The sequence below is a fragment of the Numenius arquata genome, chromosome 16 (genome assembly GCF_964106895.1).
Source record: "Numenius arquata chromosome 16, bNumArq3.hap1.1, whole genome shotgun sequence".
Taxonomy (NCBI): Eukaryota; Metazoa; Chordata; class Aves; order Charadriiformes; family Scolopacidae; genus Numenius; species Numenius arquata.
The window spans coordinates 5,675,053-5,696,194 of NC_133591.1; the positions used below are offsets into that span (position 1 = coordinate 5,675,053).

At 39.9% G+C, this 21,142-nt stretch overlaps 1 protein-coding gene across 1 annotated transcript in view; it reads left to right on the forward strand.

The window, feature by feature from the left end:
- Window positions 1-21,142, forward strand: part of DNAH10 (dynein axonemal heavy chain 10) — a 57,056-nt gene that overhangs the window by 24,159 nt on the left and 11,755 nt on the right. Inside the window, exons 33-62 of the mRNA XM_074159792.1 lie at window positions 5-139; window positions 529-681; window positions 1,678-1,866; window positions 1,970-2,116; window positions 3,009-3,200; window positions 3,370-3,488; window positions 3,657-3,815; window positions 4,142-4,277; window positions 4,407-4,529; window positions 5,035-5,169; window positions 5,456-5,672; window positions 6,148-6,267; window positions 7,185-7,330; window positions 7,766-7,918; window positions 8,459-8,719; window positions 9,396-9,568; window positions 10,180-10,273; window positions 10,813-10,980; window positions 11,307-11,495; window positions 12,153-12,324; window positions 13,263-13,466; window positions 14,259-14,339; window positions 14,741-14,938; window positions 15,574-15,735; window positions 16,287-16,461; window positions 17,318-17,499; window positions 18,241-18,377; window positions 19,276-19,493; window positions 19,884-20,105; window positions 20,708-20,855. Coding sequence (XP_074015893.1) covers window positions 5-139; window positions 529-681; window positions 1,678-1,866; window positions 1,970-2,116; window positions 3,009-3,200; window positions 3,370-3,488; window positions 3,657-3,815; window positions 4,142-4,277; window positions 4,407-4,529; window positions 5,035-5,169; window positions 5,456-5,672; window positions 6,148-6,267; window positions 7,185-7,330; window positions 7,766-7,918; window positions 8,459-8,719; window positions 9,396-9,568; window positions 10,180-10,273; window positions 10,813-10,980; window positions 11,307-11,495; window positions 12,153-12,324; window positions 13,263-13,466; window positions 14,259-14,339; window positions 14,741-14,938; window positions 15,574-15,735; window positions 16,287-16,461; window positions 17,318-17,499; window positions 18,241-18,377; window positions 19,276-19,493; window positions 19,884-20,105; window positions 20,708-20,855 — 4,908 coding nt within the window. The remainder of the gene's footprint in view (window positions 1-4; window positions 140-528; window positions 682-1,677; window positions 1,867-1,969; window positions 2,117-3,008; window positions 3,201-3,369; window positions 3,489-3,656; window positions 3,816-4,141; window positions 4,278-4,406; window positions 4,530-5,034; window positions 5,170-5,455; window positions 5,673-6,147; window positions 6,268-7,184; window positions 7,331-7,765; window positions 7,919-8,458; window positions 8,720-9,395; window positions 9,569-10,179; window positions 10,274-10,812; window positions 10,981-11,306; window positions 11,496-12,152; window positions 12,325-13,262; window positions 13,467-14,258; window positions 14,340-14,740; window positions 14,939-15,573; window positions 15,736-16,286; window positions 16,462-17,317; window positions 17,500-18,240; window positions 18,378-19,275; window positions 19,494-19,883; window positions 20,106-20,707; window positions 20,856-21,142) is intronic.

Here is a 21,142-nt window from a genome sequence, read left to right on the forward strand (position 1 = left end):
AAAGGCTTTATCGATGTTTTTGGGAGGAGCACCAGCAGGGCCAGCAGGTACAGGGAAAACGGAAACAACCAAGGATCTGGCCAAAGCACTGGGCTTGCTGTGTGTAGTGACAAACTGCGGAGAAGGCATGGATTTCAAAGTAAGAGTTAAAGATCTGTGTTCTCTGATAAAGTGCCGGTTACAACTCTTTTTCAGTGCCCACAATAAGGACATATTCTGAACTTCTGAATAAGTGCCTCCCTTAGGGATACCATGCTGATTGACAATGAAAAAATGGTAAAAAATGTCTGTTTTGAATAATTTCTTGAAGGAATTTCAGGTGCTTTCAAGCAGGGGAGCAATGACTAGATAATATGCGTTTAAGCTCCTCTTAATTATTGCAGGATGTTATGACAGATTGCTACCTTCTGCATGTGGAAAAATCCAGAGGTTTTACCCAATCATTAAGAGTTTTAGCATACTCCAAAATTTGCTGATGCTGAATGTTTTATATATTCATTGATGAGATGTTTTTCTTGTTCTTGTTAGGCAGTTGGTAAAATTTTCTCTGGTCTCGCCCAGTGTGGAGCATGGGGATGCTTTGATGAATTCAATCGTATCGATGCTTCCGTGCTTTCAGTCATTTCTTCTCAGATTCAGACTATTCGAAATGCTTTAATGAATCAGTTGAAAACATTTCAGGTAAAAATTAAAAAAGAAGAGTAATTGTGAAGGCTGATCTTGTTTTTGTGGCCAAGATTCAGAGTTAGACCCCCATCATTAGATGATGCTTCTGTAATTCATTTGTGCTGAAGATTTCAAACTCTCAGTTTCAGAGATTCATAGATAGATTCATAGATTGGTCCAGGCCGGAAGGGACCTCCAAAGGTCATCTAGTCTGACCTCCCCGCAGTCCGCAGGGACACCCCCAACTAGACCAGGTTGCCCAGGGCCTCATTGAGCTTCACCTTGAATATCTCAAGGGAAGGGGCCTCAACCACCTCCCTGGGCAACCTGTTCCAGTGTTCCACCACCCTCATGGTAAAGAATTTTTTCCTAATATCCAATCTAAATCTCCCCTTCTCCAACTTAAAACCATTGCCCCTCATTCTGTCACTGCAGGCCTTTGTAAACAGACCCTCCCCAGCCTTCCTGTAGGCCCCCCTCAGGTACTGGAAGGCCGCTATGAGGTCTCCCCGGAGCCTCCTTTTCTCCAAGCTGAACAACCCCAGCTCCCTCAGTCTGTCCTCATAGGAGAGGTGCTCCAGCCCCCTGATCATTTGCGTGACCCTAAATGTTAAATCCTTGCTGATTTCCTAATCCTTTTCTAGGTTCTTCCTTTGTGAAGTGGGATAAAAGTAAGCTAAATAGGATAATAGTGAGTAAATGGGATAATAGTATAGTAGTAATTAAGGAGAGGAGTAACTTAACTTGATGTGGGTTGTGAGGCTTTATTTAGTCATGTTTGTTGAAATTCAAAACCCTCAGACAGAAAATTTGATTGAGAAGTGTGAAATATCTTGATGCTTATATGCAAGGTACAAATAGTGGGATGAATGTATCTGGATGGCTACCTAAAGCTAAATATATGTTGTCCTAAGTAGGTGTCCCAGTATTGCTGGTTTTCTCTTTGAGCAAATAGTACTATTTTTTTCAATTCTAAACAGACATTGTTCTAATGCTTTCTTATGCCTTTAGTTTGAAGGACAGGAAATTACCCTTGACAGCCGAATGGGCATTTTTATTACGATGAATCCTGGCTATGCTGGACGGACTGAGCTCCCCGAGTCTGTAAAAGCTTTGTTCAGGCCTGTGGTTGTTATTGTACCAGACCTTCAGCAAATCTGTGAAATCATGCTCTTTTCTGAAGGGTTCCTTATGGCAAAAGTAAGAAAATTTTACCCATACCCATGTACACACCCATGTATGCATGGCCAGTGTTTGGTTGTGACTTACACATTTGTGATTCTCTAACTTAAATCTCAAACAGAAGCTTGCCAAAAAGATGACAGTGCTATACAAGCTGGCAAAGGAACAACTTTCTAAACAACATCATTATGATTTTGGACTGCGAGCCCTTAAGTCAGTGTTGGTGATGGCTGGAGAACTGAAAAGAGGATCAGCAGACCTCAGTGAGGTAGATTTGGTACTTAGTTACCCTAGGCAGAGCATCTTTTTCATTAGGAAGATGATGAGTTTACACATCTGCTGTGGTTTGTCTGCATTGGAAATCGGAGCACTGGTTTTATTTGTCTTATTGTTTCACTTTGTTCTTACTGAGTTTCATTATGCCATCATGCCCAGGAAGTTACCTTCCGAACTCAAGTCAAAGGAGGGAAATCTATAGAAAATGAGGTATTTTAAGTTAAGTCCAGGATGCAAATAGCCAGATGAATGTCTCTGGATGAATAGTGAAACGTGTTTTTTGAACAGTGAGTGCTCGAGTCATGCAGTTGTTAATTGTGTAGCTCAAATAGTACAGTATACTTATAAATTATTTTTTTTCAATATTACATTGCTTTTGGTGGCTTTCTTTTACACACATTTTTTATTTCTATGTGTACGGTTGTGATACCCAGTTGCCTGGGAAATTCTTCAAAAAATTTCTTCTTAAAAACTTGGAGACACTGAAGGAAACTCCTATGAAATTACATACAGATGCACATTGCAGATTGGCAGGAAGTTGGGGTCTAAATGATGCTCTCAAGGGGATTACAGAGCTTGGGTATCTTTGTAAAACAGTTTGTTGTTTTAACATCAAATCAGGGAAGCTGTGGCGTGGTGTGGGCCACTCCAGGCATTTGGCATTTGGTTAATATAGTAGAAAAAGGCAGTGTGTTATTCTTAGCTATTGGTCTGCTTAATCCTTATAAAAGCCTTTGTTTCCTCTAGTAACTGATGCCAAGAAAACATTCTCAAAGCTGTCCTGAAGTGATTAGGCAATAGTTTTTAGAGATGTTTGAAGTTACTACATTTAAGATAGTTGGTTAGCTATTTGGTAAAGATTGATTCTGCTATGTTTTGTCTAGGAACTTGTATTGATGAGAGCTCTACGAGATATGAATCTTCCTAAATTTGTGTTTGAAGATGTACCTCTCTTCCTTGGCCTAATCTCTGACCTGTTTCCTGGCTTGGATTGCCCTCGAGTCCGCTATCCTAACTTTAATGATGCTGTAGAACAAGTGCTGGAAGAAGGGGGTTATGTTGTTTTACCAGACCAGGTATAAAAAATATTAATTGCTTGTGGTTTTGTTGTAAACATCAGGCTGCATATGCATTTTTGTGCTCTGGAGTGACTTGAGGAAAGCTTAATTGATATAGACCAGCTGCTGGTCTAGTACCTGGAAGAATTACGGACAGCAGTCTGTGGAATCAATATTTATTTTTCAGGTGGATAAAGTAGTTCAGATGTACGAGACGATGTTAACTCGTCACACTACAATGGTAGTTGGACCTACTGGAGGTGGCAAGTCAGTTGTCATTAATACTTTGTGCCAGGCACAAAACAAGTGAGTATAGGATTTGATACGTGGAAATCAGGTTGTAAAATGGCATAGACTGTGTTATTCAGCCCTGTGTAGTCATGACAAGATCAATAGCTGACCATAATATTTGCTTGCGTTAATATGAGATGGTATTGTGTCATTTTAATATTGCTTTTCTTGCTGTATCTCTAGGCTGGGATTATTGACAAAGCTTTACACATTGAACCCTAAAGCTATGAGTGTGATTGAGCTGTATGGGATCCTTGACCCTACCACACGAGACTGGACGGATGGAGTCCTGTCAAACATTTTTCGGGATATCAACAGACCTACTGACAAGAAAGAGCGAAGGTAGACAGCTAGAAATCATCATCATGATTTTTTGATACTGAGCTTTACATCAATATTTTATTTTGTTTTATTTTAAATATTTGATACTGGACTATTAAAAAAAAAAAGCAAAAAGCTGAATAAATTGAAAGTGTCTAGAGTTTTTTCTGTCTTCTGTGAGTTTCCAGCCTCAGAGAGATGGATGGAAACTATGCAGTTATCAAAAATGAATGGGAGGCTTCAAAACACGTGGGCTGACATTGACGCTACTGATGGCACATCTGAATTCTGAAGTACGTTAGTAAAATCAGAGACTAGTCAGTGCCCCTTGGCTTCTGTATCCACAGGTACATTCTGTTTGATGGAGATGTGGACGCTCTCTGGGTTGAAAACATGAATTCTGTCATGGATGACAACAAGTTATTGACCCTGGCAAATGGGGAGCGCATTAGACTTCAGTCGCACTGTGCTTTGTTGTTTGAGGTAAGTAATGACTGTACCATTTAATACATGTGAAGGGTTAGATACAGATGGGTCTACAAAGCCTGAAAAGCAGTTACTGTGGCTGTTCTTTTTTTAAGTGGATAATTATCTTGTATGATTATATTATAGGTTGGTGACTTACAGTATGCATCTCCTGCCACGGTGTCCCGCTGTGGAATGGTCTTTGTAGATCCTAAAAATCTGAAATACAAGCCCTACTGGCAGAAGTGGGTCCAAGAAAGAGAAAATGAGGTGGGAATTTTTGGTGTTGTTCAGAGAGTATCTGTATTAAATACTGAACATTTGACAGCTGTAAAAAAACAACTTTGTAAAGGCAGCCTGATTTTCTGACAAATCCAATCGCTAGGCCTGCAGCAGAGGGCTAAAGAGAGCTCCTAGATTTTCTAACTTCTGGTTATTTCTGAGAGGTGAAGAACCAAGAAATAAGTTTACCTGATCTTTAGAGAGTTAACAGTGAGATTGCTTAGGTCTTTGTTTGTTACATTTAGATTAAAAAGTCAAGTCCACGTGGAGCTGAAGTAAGACAGCTTAGTTGCTAGCACCTGATGAATGCAGATCCTCACCTGCTGAAAACACAGTGTCACATTTCTTCATGTGACTGTACCCTCTCTTTGGTAGAAGTGATTCCTGCAAGAACAATTGTACTTGGGCAGCCAGGTGTTGAAGGGAAGCTTTGCTGTCAAAAATTGGCTGTCTAGTTTCCATGTGCTGAATTATTGTCCTTTCTGTTCCTCAGCAAGAGAGAAATGAATTGAATTATCTCTTTGAAAAATATGTGCCCTACCTTATTGATATGATTGTAGAGGGAATTGTGGATGGCAGAAATGAAGAAAGGCTGAAGACCATTGTTCCTCAAACAGATTTAAATATGGTAAGGAATAAAGAGCAAAGGTTGAAAAAGTTTATTGAAAAAGTAATGGAACGATGGAGAGAGTAAAAACCTCCCGAAGAAAGCACAGAAGTAGAGTCCATGCTGAAATGTCAGTTTGCTAGTGATGAGCACCAAGAGATAAAAGAAACAGTTCCTAAGAGTGCTTTTCTACTGTCATTGATGCTTGTATCAGTAGATACACCTGTAAGGACAAAATATCAGCAAATACTCGAACAGCTGAAAACATACTAAGTTTATTTACAGTTTTGTTTTTTTTTTACAACAGGTGGTGCAGTTGACTGTGATGCTGAAAGCTCTACTTACGGTACAGCCTTATGATCCTGATGTTCTGGAGTGTTTTTTCTTGGAAGCTTTGTATTCCTCCTTAGGTGCTGCTCTTCTTGATGCTGGGAGAATTAAATTTGATGAAAATGTTAAGCGTATTTCCTGCATGTCTACAGTTCATGATGATAACATCCTGGCTAAGCCAGGGGAGCTGCCAGGTAGGATCTTGTAATTTAGTCTGAATCCCATTGATTTATTAGAAAAGTGTTAGTTTCCACGAAGGCAGAATATCATTCTTCCTTCCAGCTAGCTGTACTGGCTGCAAAATATGCTTGCTGAAGGACTATCACTGAAAACCACATAGTGATACTGATGTTAGATGACTCTCAGCCACTGGTCTGTCCTCACAGAACAGTACTTTTCTGTGCCAAGCTGAAGAGGTGAACAGTGAAAGGAAAAGTGAAACATGAAAGGAAAGCCAGTGGAAAGTGCTTAACAATGGATAGTATGATCGAAGTGCTGTACTAGGAGACTTTTGGCTGATGTCTTACTGGGTTAAATGACAAGTAAACAGAGTGAAGTGTTGCCCAACTTGGTCCAGAATCTTACCCTTAACTTTCATCTCAATCAGATTATTTTCTTAGGAAATATTTCAGTGTCCTAGAAAACCTCCAGTTGCTTAATGGTTTGCAGGTCAGCTGCCAACTTTGTACGACTTTCATTTTGATGGATTGAAAAAAAAGTGGGTACCTTGGATGAAACTTGTTCCTGAATATATTCATAAGCCTGAAGTGAAATTTCTTGACATTCTAGGTGAGTGTAAGATAAAATACAGTGATGATATGCCTTTAATTTATAACGTGTCACCACTGAGTGCATGGCACAACATGGGACATCCTCTTTCTGTACTGAAGGTCATCTACTTATATTCAGTTTCTTGTGATGGCACAAATCAATTTTTTCAGTGTTCTTGTCATAGTAGCTTAGCAGAAGTAGAGTTGATATTTACAGCACTGTGTAATAAAGAAATGAGGAAAGGATGAAAAGGTTGTTTCAGTTAATAGGAGCTAACAGTCCCTTTTACAAGCCAGAATAGCAGGAGATTCACAGTCTGCTTTACCAGAAACTCTAGGAAAAACGTCAGCTCCGTGGTTCAGGCACTTGGTAGGTAAAACTTACACTCCTAAGGCTGTTACTGGTTGTTACTTCAAGCCTTGTATAATGGTGACAGGTGCTTTTCGCAGTTAATGACAGATTAATGCAGGTTACTTTATAGTAATACTTCAGCAAGCACAGGTTAACTTCACTGACACAAGGGATAATTATATGATCTCTAAAGTTGCTCCCAATGGCAGGCTATTCACATAGAACAAAATTCATCTCTGTAGAGTTCTGGGAAAATACTTATGATCCAAATAAATCCTGATTATATCCTTGAAATAGGGATTAAATGGAGCTTAACCAGTCCATGACCCTCCTATATGGAAGATAATTTCTTTTTTAATATATCTATAGGAGAAAAGATCCCAATAATAAAAGCTGAAAAGAGATAGTTGAGCAATTAAAATTTTCTTTCAACATTGTTAGTGAGTTGATATTTCAGATTATGTCTTTGTGCAACTGAATGTTAATACCTTGAGAGTCTGATCCAGCACTGTCCTATAAATATAAATCCCCTTGCTGTACTGCATTTTAATTTAACCTGCTATCATATTCATGATCTTTTTCAGTGCCTACAGTGGATACAACACGCACTACTTGGTTACTAGAACAGATGGTAAAAATAAAACGCCCAGTTATACTTGTAGGTGAATCGGGTACATCCAAAACAGCAACCACACAAAACTTCCTAAGCAATCTGAACAAAGACCTTAATGTATGTATGACGCATTTTGCCTTGTTTTTAAAGCTGCATTTTTGTCCTTTATCCTTGTGTTAAATTTGCATTGTGAAGCCTGAGTCTGTGGGTAGCAATATTGACTTTGGTAACGTAACTGCAAGCTCAGACCCACAGTGTGTGAATGATTTGAGAATCCTTCAGGATCAAAGATGTTTTGTTCTGTTCTACCATATAGATTCAATTTTATAAGGGAAATATATTTATAAGGGGAATTTATAAGGGAAATATATGTTATCGAAGAGCTAAGAATGGGATCACTTTTCTTTGTCATCTGTAATTCAAGTGAATAAATGAACCAGAGAAGTGTTTCCTGTATGTCTGGACAGTCTAATATAAAGAATATTTTTGAATGCTCTAGTTAAAAAAAGACCAGGTAAAAATCCATTCTTACTCATTTACTCCCCTTTGCAGCTGCTGCTAGTAATTAACTTCTCTTCTCGTACAACATCAATGGACATTCAGAGAAACCTAGAGACAAATGTAGAGAAACGAACTAAAGATACTTACGGCCCTCCTATGGGAAAACGTCTCATTGTTTTCATGGATGATATGAATATGCCAAGGGTAAGGTGTCAATACTTTGCAAGGTAGTACAGAAACATTTGGGGTGGCACTGATGTGGTCCCTTCATATACAGATCCAATGAATCACAAGTCGAGGAGATTCATGGTAAGTCCATAACTGGATTTCAGCTTAGGATCTTTAGAAGAGTTTGACTTGTGTGCAGTAGGGAATGTTTCCGTCTGTTACAATATTTGTCCTATATATAAGTGAGATCCTGTTGGATCATTTCTTTCTGCTGTTAAAATCATGTCTCTGTGGCCTGATACTGGTTGCAGGTTGTGTGCTAAAGAAACCATCTCTTCCTCTTTACAAATAGGGCAAAAGAGTATGTGTGCATTTAGTTTATCTCAGAAAAGAGGCACTTTTCCCATAGGAGACGTTGGAATGAATGTTCACAATCAGTGCTAGAGCTTTACAAAGTGTCACTTACTCAGGAGAACATTACAAAGACTATGGAGCAGGATATTTCCACATTTATAGCAGTAAGTGGCACGCTGATGTACTGTGTGTTAAAGAGCTTGACTATTTTGTGTTACAAAGGTTGACGAGTATGGCACGCAGCAACCCATTGCCTTGTTGAAGCTGCTGCTAGAAAAAGGTTTCTTGTACGACCGTGGTAAGGAGATGAACTGTAAACTTCTTCGAGACCTGGATTTTATTGCTGCCATGGGGAAGGCTGGAGGAGGTCGGAATGAAGTTGACCCTCGATTCATCTCACTCTTCAGTGTTTTTAACATACCTTTTCCTTCTGAGCAATCACTGAATTTGATCTATGCCTCCATCCTGAAAGGCCACACTGCGGTAATTTCACTGTTTTTAAAGGATTGTTCAACAGGCTTATTATTTTTAAATAGACATTTATTTCTGTGTTATCACAAGAACGGAAATCTTCTGTTACCAGTTTTTTTCTTGTTTAGAACCTCATGCAAACCTTTCCCTTCCTCTTCTCTTTCTCAGGAGATGAGTTTACGTTGTTTTCATAAATTCTTGAGTAATATGTACACTTTCAAGTCAGCAGATAATTTATAAAACTCGTGCTTTTCATAGGTTGAAAGCTGTGAACCCTTTGTTTATGGTACCTGTAACCAAATACACAAAAGTCAGCAAACCCTTTCCTGAATGGCAGCAAAAAATTTAATATAATGCAGTAGACTGCATTGCTAGCAAGTAAACTGCAACATTATATAAGAGAAGAGCAGTTTATTTTTTCTGCTATGGAAGTGCTGTAGAAATCCCAGTCATGGAGTTTGGTGTCTTCAGCACCGTGCAGGCTTGGGAGTGAAGATGGATCCTGCCTGAAACATTTAACTGCAGAATGTTCATACTACACAGGAATAAGAATTTCTGAAAATGTATGCCCTCAGTTATTTGAAATATGCCAAGCAAGGTTAAAAACTGGAAACTGGAATATATTTAATAGCATTGAGTTCTCTATGGGCAGTCTCATGAAAACACTTTTTCTTTCTCATGTTTTCAGATGTTTAATGAGTCTGTATCAGCCATCTCTGACAAGATTACTGTCTGTACTTTGGAGCTTTATAAAAAGCTTATTCATGACCTACCCCCTACTCCTTCCAAATTCCATTACATTTTTAACCTGCGGGATCTCTCCAGGGTGTATAATGGACTTATTCTTACAACTCCAGAGAGGTAAGAATAGAAAAATTGCCTTCAGTGATCTTACACCTATTTATATTGGATGAATCTGGGTGGAGATGAGGTAATTCTCCCAGGTATCCAGTGACAGGATGTGTGGGAACGGTTCAAAGCTGTGCCAAGAGAGGTTTAAAATGGAAATTAGGAAGCATTTCTTTACCGAGAGTGTGGTCAAACACAAAAACAGGTTCCTACAGAGGTGGTCAATGCACCAAGTCTGTCAGTGTTTAAGAGGCATTTGGATAATGCCCTTAATAACATGCTTTAACTTGGTCAGCCCTGAATTGGTCAGGCAGTTGGACTAGGTGATTGTTGTAAGTCACTTCCAACTGAAATAACCTATCCTATCCTATCCTATCCTATCCTATCCTATCCTATCCTATCCTATCCTACTCACGACGACAAACACTGATACATTAGTCTTTCTTAAATAAGATATCCAGAGGTAAAAACGCAAACAAATTAATTATTTGTCCTTATGACAAGTACAAAACCAAAAAGAGTTAAAAAAAGTCAATCCAGACTTTGGTCAGTGTTATTAACATATGGCCTTAGGAATCACGTCAGCTCATTTGGTGCGGTCTGATATTTCACTGTTAATGTAGGTTTCCAACAGTGACCCAGATGGTGAGAGTTTGGAGAAATGAGTGCCTGAGGGTTTTCCATGACAGGCTGATTAATGAAGCAGACAAAGCATTGGTGAGTAATTTCTTTCAGTTTTTAGTAGTCACTGACTATTACTATGGCAACTAATTTGCAACAGCAACATTACCAATTGTTGCACTGGGGTCTTGCAGTCAGACTGCAGACTTGTCTAACCACTATGTTGCTCCATTAATTTAAAACACGGGCCCATGCAGTTTTCTCTTCTAAAATAAAGTGAACTATGGTAGACTAAGTGAGCGGATCTGTTGTAGGAATGGGAAGTGTCACTTGGTTTGCCCATCCAGGAAAATTGGTTAGCAGTGGCACAGGTGTTTTTTTTTAACAAGTTTGTCCTTTTTTGTCTTAAACTTCTGCAGTCCATTGGCTTGAATGGTTCTTGAACTGCCTAAAAGATCATTTTAGATCATACATAGCGCACAATAGGAGGCTTGCGGTCTGTGGATCTTCTAGTGACATAAGTATTCCATTGAAATCAGTCAGTATTTGAGCAAGAATCTGCATTATCACCCTTCTGAGTGTTACTGGATTAATCTGCTTTGTTGTGTTTCCTGACTCATTTCATATACTTGAAGGTACAAGGTCATATAAAAAAACTGATTGAAGAGAATTTCATAGATGACTTGGAGCATGCCATGAGGGATCCTATTCTTTTTGGAGATTTTAGAATGGCATTGAATGAAGGAGAACCTCGTATTTATGAAGACATCCAAGACTATGATGCAGCAAAAGCTCTCTTTCAGGTAATGTGCATCAGCTTGGAACCGTGCCTGATTCTGTCTCTGTGCCTGAGGAATGGGCAGAAGCCTGCCTCAAACTGTAGGAAATCTGTTCTCTTTTTGTGTACACAGAGAATTTTATGTGCAATTGTTACTCAAGTAACGTTACCCATTTGGAGTCTGCAGTAATGAAAACTGAGGATCCGCTACAGGCTCGGCAGTGTTTTCCAGTAGTTTATTTTCCTTGAGGAAGCGGAAAGGAATAAGGCTGCTACATGGGTTGTTATTTTATTAATGTTATTAATTGTTCCTTGGTCTCCTAGTAACATTCTGTCTACCTTCCTATGCAGGAGATTTTGGAGGAATATAATGAATTTAATATTAAAATGAATCTGGTTCTTTTTGATGATGCTTTGGAGCACTTAATCCATGTACATCGCATCATACGGATGGATCGCGGGCATGCCCTGCTCATAGGAGTGGGAGGCTCAGGAAAACAGTCTCTAACAAGACTGGCTGCCTATACAGCTGGATGTGAGGTTAGTGACCCTGCATCTTTGCAGTGAAAAGAACAAGGAAAGCAATATTATGACCAGGATTAAATTAACAGGGCGAGGGGAAGTCAGTCAGTCAAGATAAGATTGGGCTGGCATCTCTTCCCTGTGGAGAGAAAAACAAGGGGAGGTGATTGCCAGGAAGTCTAAGACGATGACTGTGGGTGATCTGGGCAGGAAGATGTCAGTGCCTAAATCCGGGATTTGGCACTGGGGACAGAAAACAAGGATGGGTTTGAGGGTGAACAACTAATAGTCCCTAACTACTGCTTTTGTTACTTAACTGTATTACAGCAGCACTCTAGTGCTGCTTGAGAAACCTTGGAATTGATACTGCAATATTTCAGATAGGAAATGTTCCTCTCTCACAGGGACTTTCAGTCTCTTACAGAGGCTGTTGGCTTGGAAGGGAAGAACAAAAAAGGAGGATGAACACAAAGCAATCTTGAAAGTGCAGTCCTGCAGGGTTGTACAAATGTAATTTTAAAAAAGAATGTAACACATGGATTTTTTTTTTATACTTACACATTTACTGATGATAGGTGCCAAACCAAACCCCTTCATTCAGTCTGATGGAAATTTAGAGTTAGCATCAAGTCTTGGGTTCATCTGTGTCTTCTCAGTATATATTTGCATCCTTAGGTGTTTGAGATCATCTTGAGTCGAGGATATGGAGAAAATAATTTCCGAGAAGATTTGAAAAATTTGTACCAGAAGCTGGGTATTGAGAACAAGTCAATGGTCTTCTTGTTTACAGATGCCCATGTAGCAGAAGAGAGTTTCCTGGAACTCATCAACAACATGTTAACTTCAGGTGACACAGGCAGCCTCAGTTCCTCCTGATCAGTGTCTACTTGTGACTCATAATCTCAAATGTACCCTTGATCCAGCTATTACTGTTTCACCCTGTGCTCTCTGCTGCTTTAGTTAGTTACACCTTTCAGTACTACCTGAAATGATCTTGGCCTTAATAATGGCATTTTGGCATCTTCCTAGAGTCTGGGAAGGCTATAGAGTTAATTCGTGGTGATCATGATGTTGCAGGAGTCTCAGATTTCAGCTGCATTTGGCTACAAACCCACCTTCTGTCCCATTGGCTTTTGAATAGCATTCACGTGAACTGCAGCAGCTGCTTATATATATTTATATAAGCATGTATATATATATGCACACGTCCTAAACTGTAGTTTAGTATCTTTTAGTGAATGCAGCAGCTGAAAATGAGCAGCAGCTGGCACTGTGTGACCACTCTCTCTATAGAAGTTTCTACACAGTCTGATTTGAAAACAGATGTGTTAAATCTTATCCCTTTCCTTGGTCTAGTTTTCCCTGTTCCTGTTCTGCTTATGTCTGTCATTAGGTAACTTATGCAATATTAGCCACGTGATTGAGAGAATGAAAATGTGAACTGACAGTTTGTAGAGACTAATGAAGATTTTATTTGCGGAGTTAAAGGAACTTTATGTTCTTGTGACATTTTGTATGTTACTGAAGCCCAAACAAAAATGAATTAATTATTCCTTAAAATCCCCTTGCATCATCCTAAGTACTGTCTCTCCGTTTTCCGTGGGGGCAGGAGGGAGGAGGAGAAGCATAAGAGGGATTAATAGGTTCATTCAAAACTACCCAGAATAATTTTTACAAACTAGGTTTAAAATTTGTAGCTCTGGTTTCTCATCTTCCCTGTCCCCAGCCATATGGCTTTCCCTTACTGGTTGTTCTCACTAGCATTCTTCTGTCCTTATGTTACAGGAATGGTGCCAGCCCTTTTTGCAGATGATGAAAAAGACACCATTCTAAATCAGATTGGAGATGAAGCTACTAAAGCTGGCATGAACCCAGCTAAAGAGAGTATCTGGCAATATTTTGTAAACAAATGCGCAAACAACCTTCATATTGTCCTGGGCATGTCCCCAGTTGGGGATGATCTGAGAACGTGGTGCAGAAATTTCCCAGGTATCAATTGTTTACACTGCTTAGTCCCTTCCTCATGAAATACAGGCTTGCAGGAGAGAAGAAGTCTCCAGTGGACACTCAGAGATGTCTGGCAGCTAAAGCAAAGCAGCACAGGTTTCATGATTAAGTCTTTGCAGTGCATGATTTTTTTTCCAGTTAATTACCACACATTGGTGGGTATTATTGATTAGCATTTACCAGATCAGTTCATTTTCCAGCTGAACAGTTAGAAATCAATTAGTCATCCTCATTGAACTGGAAATACACAGCCTATGTCTGCACCCTTTCTTCTGTAGTCTGTACAGAACAATGCGTGGTATTAAATCATTATGAAACAAGGATGGTGGTAAGAGAAACATTTTTGTATCCAAAGCCAAAAGAAGGACATGGTGAGAGAAACACCCTCTGAGAGAAAAAACACCGGAATCTGGTGGATGCTACACTTAAGCAGGTGGCTGCAAGGAGCCCTGGGAGACTGAAGAGACATGTGACAGATGGGTACGGGTGGGAAACCTAACTCAAGCATTAAAACACCTTGTTGCAGCTTTTGAGTGCATCCTGTACTATGGTACAGCCTAACGAATAGTTAGCAGGACACAGGTGCAAAGCTGATTGTTTACTATCAAAATGGAAGTGTTGACTTTGTGGTAAATATTGTTGCTAAGCAGGAGTCAAATAAGACAGATCCTGCAGATTCTTGATGCAAATAAAGTTAAGCACTGGACTGCCTGGCAGATTAGGGTCTAGTTTTATGAAGGAATTTTTCAGATAACACTGTCCTTTTATTTTAAGGTCTTGTCAACAACACTGGTATTGACTGGTTCTTACCCTGGCCCCGCCAGGCCTTGTGTGCAGTTGCGCAATCCTTTGTTGGTATGTAAAATGTCAGTATTTTAACCCATTCGCCCTTGGGATAGCCTAAGAAATATATTCTTTACTTTGCAGTCATTGTAGATTTCATCATTTGATTTCCCATTGCGCTTGTGTCTAAACAGGTGATGCAAAATTCCAGTCTAATATGGTTTTGGATGGAAGTTTCTTACTCAAATAGATTTTAAAAAATGCTAAAATTCAAGTTCCCAACTCTGCAGACAATGTGGCCTGCCTCCCAGGAGGTTCAGGTTCTCTTCTGACTCTACCTTGATCTTGCTTTTTGCCCCAGAAAAGACTATTTTTGTGCCTGACTTAGATGTACGTAAGAAACATGGTAATTGGCAGACTCTTAAAAAAACCTAAAACCTTTGAATTTTTTAATTTTTTCTGCCCAATTTTAGGAAAAAACACACGCGTCCCATCAGAGAACTCCAAGTCAGTGATTGAGCATATGGTCATGGTGCACGAATCTGTAGGGGACTTCAGCAAGAGGTTTCTGCAGAAGCTGAGACGCAGCAACCATGTCACACCAAAGAATTACCTTGATTTTATCCATACTTATGCAAAATTGCTGGAGGAGAAAAACGAGTTCATTTTAGGTAAGGCTGTGCAAATGCTTTCGACTTTTTAATAAGGGGTTTAAATATATATATTTTTTAAAAAATGGTGAGAATTCCACATATTACCCACATTATACAAAACTAACTTTATCAGTACTATCTTAAATGCTGTGCTGGCATTTGGTTTTGACATTGGACCAGTGTCTTGGCCACATGTGAGTGTTTGGACTCTGTCTGTCAAACGGTGGACTCTCTTCAAATTCTTTTGTGCATCAGCCTGAGCCAAACCAGACACTGCTTGGGGAAGAGTCTGATTAAATCTAATACCAGCCTAGCCGAGCTCAAGGTTTGACATTATTCCTCAAGCAGCAATTCTTATTCATACTTCATTGGGCACTGAAATATGTGAAGAGGATAAAACATGAACAATGTAATATGGAAAGCAAGTTGTGGTACAGGGTTACTATACGGCAGCTCAAGTGACATTAGCACCATCTTGGGCAGGAGGCTTAGGAAAGGAAAAGTCTCTCAGAGTCATTTTCCTTTCATAACCAAGGTTGCCTTGCTGCAAAGTGCACATATAAGCATATTTACCTTCTGTGAGATTGTCTGTTGCTGTGTGATAGGACACAATCAATGATTCACTAACATTTCTCCCTTTTTTTTCTACCTAGCACAATGTAAACGGCTGGATGGGGGCTTAGTTAAACTGAAGGAAGCTAGTGTACAGCTGGTTGAGCTGAACAAGAAACTTGCTGAGCAAAGGATTATATTAGCGGAAAAAGCAGCTGCTTGTGAAGCTTTGTTACAAGAGATTTCAGCAAACACAGAAGTAGGTAGGTAGTTTACAGGCTAAGCAAACCTCATGTAGTCTGTGTTGTGTTGGGTTGACCCCAACCCAACACTCTAAGAGCTCCAGCTGCTTCGAGAGGTAACCCTCTTGTTCTGTCTGTGCTGATCTAGTGTCATGCTAGAAGAGTAGGTCCCCTATCTGGCTAGATTGCCATCTTTGCGATATATTTGGCCTACAGTATTTTACGCGACTCAATACCTATGTTCTCCTGCCCTTGTCTTCCCTTTCCAAGGTGCAGGATGTAATGTGGGAAAGAAGCATTAGCAAGAAAGGGACTTTCTGATTCAGAAAATTGCTATTAGAGGAAAAATAAAGGGAAGCATGGGAGGAAAAAAGATTATGTATGTTCTTGTGTGGAACGCTAACAGTATTCTTAACCTGGTGATGGAACTGTAAACATTGGCAAGCTAGTAACAAAAAGGTACTGAACTGATGGTAATTTCTGATTTTCAGCCAAGAGCAAATCTGTATTAGTGGATGTTCTGTATACACATTTGAATAATCCATTTATGGTCCTGCCTTTACAATTCCTAGCTGAGGAGAAGAAAAAACTGGCTGAAGAAAAAGCTGTGGAGATAGAGGAACAGAATAAGATTATTGCTACGGAGAAGGCGGCTGCTGAGACAGCTTTGGCTGAAGTCACGCCTATTTTAGAAGCTGCCAAACTGGAGCTTCAGAAGCTTGACAAGTCTGATGTTACTGAAATCAGGTGACTCATTTGGATGTACTCTTGGAAATTCACTGAGACACCCTTGTGTGCAGGGTCTGAACCTTCGCCTCACCTTTCTCACCTGCATGGTGTGTGGGTAACGGTCAGGACATCAGTTGTCTGGGTGCAGAGGTCACAACAGAATCCCCTGATTCTTAGCCTAGGACTTACCCTCAAGCCTGATCTTCCACTCCTTTGTTTGATGTTTGATTCTCTACCCTGTGTCTGATGCACCACAAACTGCTATGGTTTTCTGCCTGAGTGGTGGCTGTCCAAACCTCTTCGTTCCTCCTCTGTTTTTATTCTGTGTGAATACAGTACCACATACCAGTTATTTTTCAGGGATGCTTTGATAGCATGAAAATGTGTTTCTCTGCTGAGTTAACTTCTTGCTGTGCTTTTATAGTAGATCTTGTGTTTGGGGATATATATGAAAGCACATCCAGTCCTTGGCTCTCCTGGAAACAGCAATGGCTCTCCCTTCCCTGCCACACTTGTTTAGTTTCCTTTCTCTCGTAGATCTCTGGATTCTTCCTGTACTGCTTCTCCCAACGGACAGATGCTACACTGCCCTAGGGAAGAATATCATGGCTCAGTATTTTAGGCCTTCCACTGTTGAAATCCTTTAGTATTTCATTGATCAATTTGTCTGAATACAAAAATAGGTTTTGAGCTTTTGACTAGTTAATAATTTCTTGTCTGGCCTGGGTTATCTTTTTCACTTTGTGTAGGAGGTCTTATGTACTAGCTCTTGTTGCATTGCAATGACTCTCTTAATGGGAAGTATGTGTGTCTGGCATCATGTGCTTTGTCTCCTCCTTTTCCTCCTCTACTGTTGTCTTCATCTGTTTTCTAGATCCTTTGCAAAACCCCCTAAGCAGGTGCAGGTTGTTTTGGAATGTGTTCTTATAATCAGAGGCTACAAAGAATTAAACTGGAAGACAGCCAAAGCAATGATGTCTGAGGCAAATTTCCTGCGATCCCTGATGGAGATAGATTTTGATGGAATTACTCATAGCCAAGTGAAATCTGTCCGAGGTAAATTACTGGAATGAACATAGGATCTTGTTAATGTGCAGCAATGTCAGCGTCCTTCCAGGGTTATTTGGGAGGGTGGGATTCACTTTATGCAGAGGGACAGCGCTGTCCGCAATGCTGCAGATGTTGCACTGTTGGGATGACTGGATTTTTCAGAGTACAAAGACCTTCTGCTATGTGTTACATCCAGTTTATACCTTAGCAAGGGTCTTACAGGTTCAGAGCAGGCAAGAAACAAACAGGTTACCTGAGCAGGCCTGCTGTCTGCTTTTAGCCACTTAGTAGAACTGTGACCTCATCCATGTGGTGGCAATTAAAATGTGATATGCACAGAGTGGAAAGAAGATAAGCTATATCTAAAGCTAATTGGTGAAACTTTGCACATGCTCACTAGGTTGTAATCCAGAGTAGTTCCATTAAGAGGGGAATTTGGCTCTTTGAAGAAAATTGCATCTGATTGCCGCAGAGAAAACAAACTGTGATCCTCAAACATGCTGATCAACTACTGAATGCACTCCCTTCGTGGAGAAAGAACTTGAGGAATCACTAGCAATATTGTGCTTGTATTGTTATAGCCCAGTAGCTTCATCTTAAGGTCTGAGTCTCTTTAATATTCTGACAAAAGTTTCATGTTGTCTGTCACAGCATTACTCGATATTGCTGGTAGGGAAAGCTATTTCTCTGAGGATTTCTGCACTGTAATTCAATTCACTTGCAATATTTTTGTGTTTGTCTGTTTAGCTCTGTTAAAGAATCTTAATACATCCTTCAATGAAATGGAACTTGTGAGCAGAGCAGGACTGGGAATGTTAAAGTTTGTTGATGCAGTGATGAGCTACTGTGATGTGGTTAGAGAAGTCAAGCCAAAGAGAGAAAAGGTAAAGTGTGTGGATTCAAACTCAGAGGAAGAAGCATGATCCTGATGAGAAAAATAATACTTGACAATTTTGTACACTGCCCATTTCTCCTCTTTGAAGTGTTTAAAAAGAGGTCTTTAGGAGAGCTATTGCAGTACAAGTGAGGCAGGTACTTAGTTATAAATTGCTGTGTTTGTTGTGTCGTGATGCTGGGATGTGGGTTCCAATCCCTGCCTGTGCTCGACGGAGGAGGGAGGAACATGTTGAGTTGGAATTTTGTAATTTAACATGCTTAGAAAAACACAGTTTATAACTGTCTGCTAAAAACAGACTTCAAGACACATGGCATTTGCAGAGAGCAGAGCTCAGTAGTACACAACATCGATGTCCCTTAAGCACAGACCTTTGACTAACTTTTTTTAGAACGACTAGAAAATTAGCTGTATTACCAAAGGAAATCTAATGTCCAACAGATGATGCTGAGAAACTTTCTTCAAGAAGAGGTAATTATATACAGCTGGCTAATGAGAAAGTATATTCACTACATGATGAGTCTGACTATTTTTGAGGTCTTAATATTGTTGTTATTAAGCAGACAAACCTGCTCTTTTGTCACAGGATGACAGTCCTGCTAACCTCCAGTGTCAGCAGGACTGCTCACATGCTTTAATATTATACCTTCTGGATACAAAACTCTAGATTTATCTGCTTTGGAACTGCAATATCAGCCCATGATGTATACATTTGGGATGGGAAGAGGCGGGTGAGAAACAATGCTAGTTATTTTGGCTTATGCTGTTTATTATCACGACCCTTTGAAATATATGAGATAGCCAAATTAAATCTAAGAACTTAAGACTTCTCTCCAAAGCCCTTCTTTCCTCTCATACTCTTACATTTCCTTCATAATGTAATGTAGGTGGCTAGGCTAGAACGGAACTATTACTTAAGTAAGCGGGAACTGGAAAAGATAAAGGCTGAGTTGGCTGCCATTCAGGAGGAGCTTAAAGCTTTGGGGAACAAATATGAAGAGGCAATAAGAGAAAACAAACAGTTACAAGAAGAAGCAGAGATTATGCAGAGAAGATTAGAGGCTGCTGACAAGCTCATCTTTGGCTTGAGATCTGAAAACAAGAGGTAAGTCTAGATTCAAAGAGGAACATTTTTGACATCAGAGGGTCATGTGCCAGGGATAAAATCTATCAAATTGAGAGATTTTTGGAAATGGTCACTTCCTGTGATGTTTGTTTCTGAGAAGAGCTACTATCTGTTCTGAGCTAATACCGATTAGCTCTTGAAAAATAATAACAATTTTTAGTGCAGAAGAAAAAGATGAACTCGGATTAAAAGGAAGAAGGTTCAGATCAACTCGGTGTCTGTGGCCATCATAACAGTGAGAGGACAACTGACTGTAAATTTGGGGATCTGTCTCAACCTACATCTAAAGTAGCAGCAGATGGAAATTCTGCACATAAACCCCATCTACCTGGTACAGACTGACGCAGGATTCCCTTATAATTCTATCAGGTGGACAAAGGAATTAGAGGACTATGAAATACGAAAGGTGAAGCTGCTTGGAGACTGTCTACTCTGTGCTGCTTTTCTGAGCTATGAAGGAGCATTCAACTGGGAATTTCGTAACGAAATGATCTATCAAGTGTGGCAAGAAGATATCCTCTCACGAGAGATTCCTCTCAGTCAACCATTTAGCTTAGAAAGCCTCCTGACCAATGAGGTGGAGGTTAGCAGGTAAGTCCAGTCAAGAAGCCCAGTGACTACCGAATGTGAAATCGTGAACTGGGAGTCTGAATTTGTAGCATAGAAGTGGCATTGTGGGTGGAGGTGCACAGCCTTACCAGAGAGAGCCCATTTTACTTTCCCGTTTCAAAGATGGCAAGGAGACAAATTGTTTTTCTTCTGGTTAACAGAGACTATTTTTATAACAAACCATTGTACTTTACACTCCAGGGACATTCACTGAACCTGGACACATGTAATACCTTTTTAGGAGATGTTTAAAGGTGTTATCTATAATACGTGTTAAGCCCAAAGCCCAACATGAATCTTTTCATTGACTTCAATGAATCTGGAATTAAACCCATGCCCAGGTAGCCCATATGTCAACTACTGCAGAATTACTCACCAAATGCAAGTCGATGTAATTACAAATGACTCAGACAATGAGTCAGCTGGAGTTTTGTCGCTGTTCTCACAATCACACATACTATATGTTTCCTTGTGTGTCTAAATAGTGTGCTCAATGAATTCCATAATTTGACTGACAAATGAAATGTGCTGCTCTCCCACTGAGTTTTGGTCCCAGCCTGGTATTTGATCTATTCTGTTCCCAGGTGGGTTTCCCAAGGATTGCCTCCAGATGAGCTCTCTGTCCAGAATGGCATCCTGACAACGTATGCAAGCCGCTTCCCACTCTGTATTGACCCACAACAACAGGCATTACATTGGATTAAGAAGAAAGAAAAAAAAAATAACTTGAGGGTAAAGATAAATGATCACTTACTGGTTGTTTTAAAAGCTGCATAAATATCTTTCACCTTGAATGGGGAACCGATTATGTACTGACAAATGTGTTGTCTATTGTGTCTCTAAAATGGATAGTGAATATCAGTGTTCACATGACTTTCAATACTTTGGGACTGATGGTTTGTTTGGGATTTTGGCCAGCCTTAGTTGATGCAGAAATAGTATAACCAAAAGGCTGGTGTAGATTGTGTTTTATCTTAGCTCCAGGATGGAGTTTTCATGTAGGACGATTAACAGAGGCA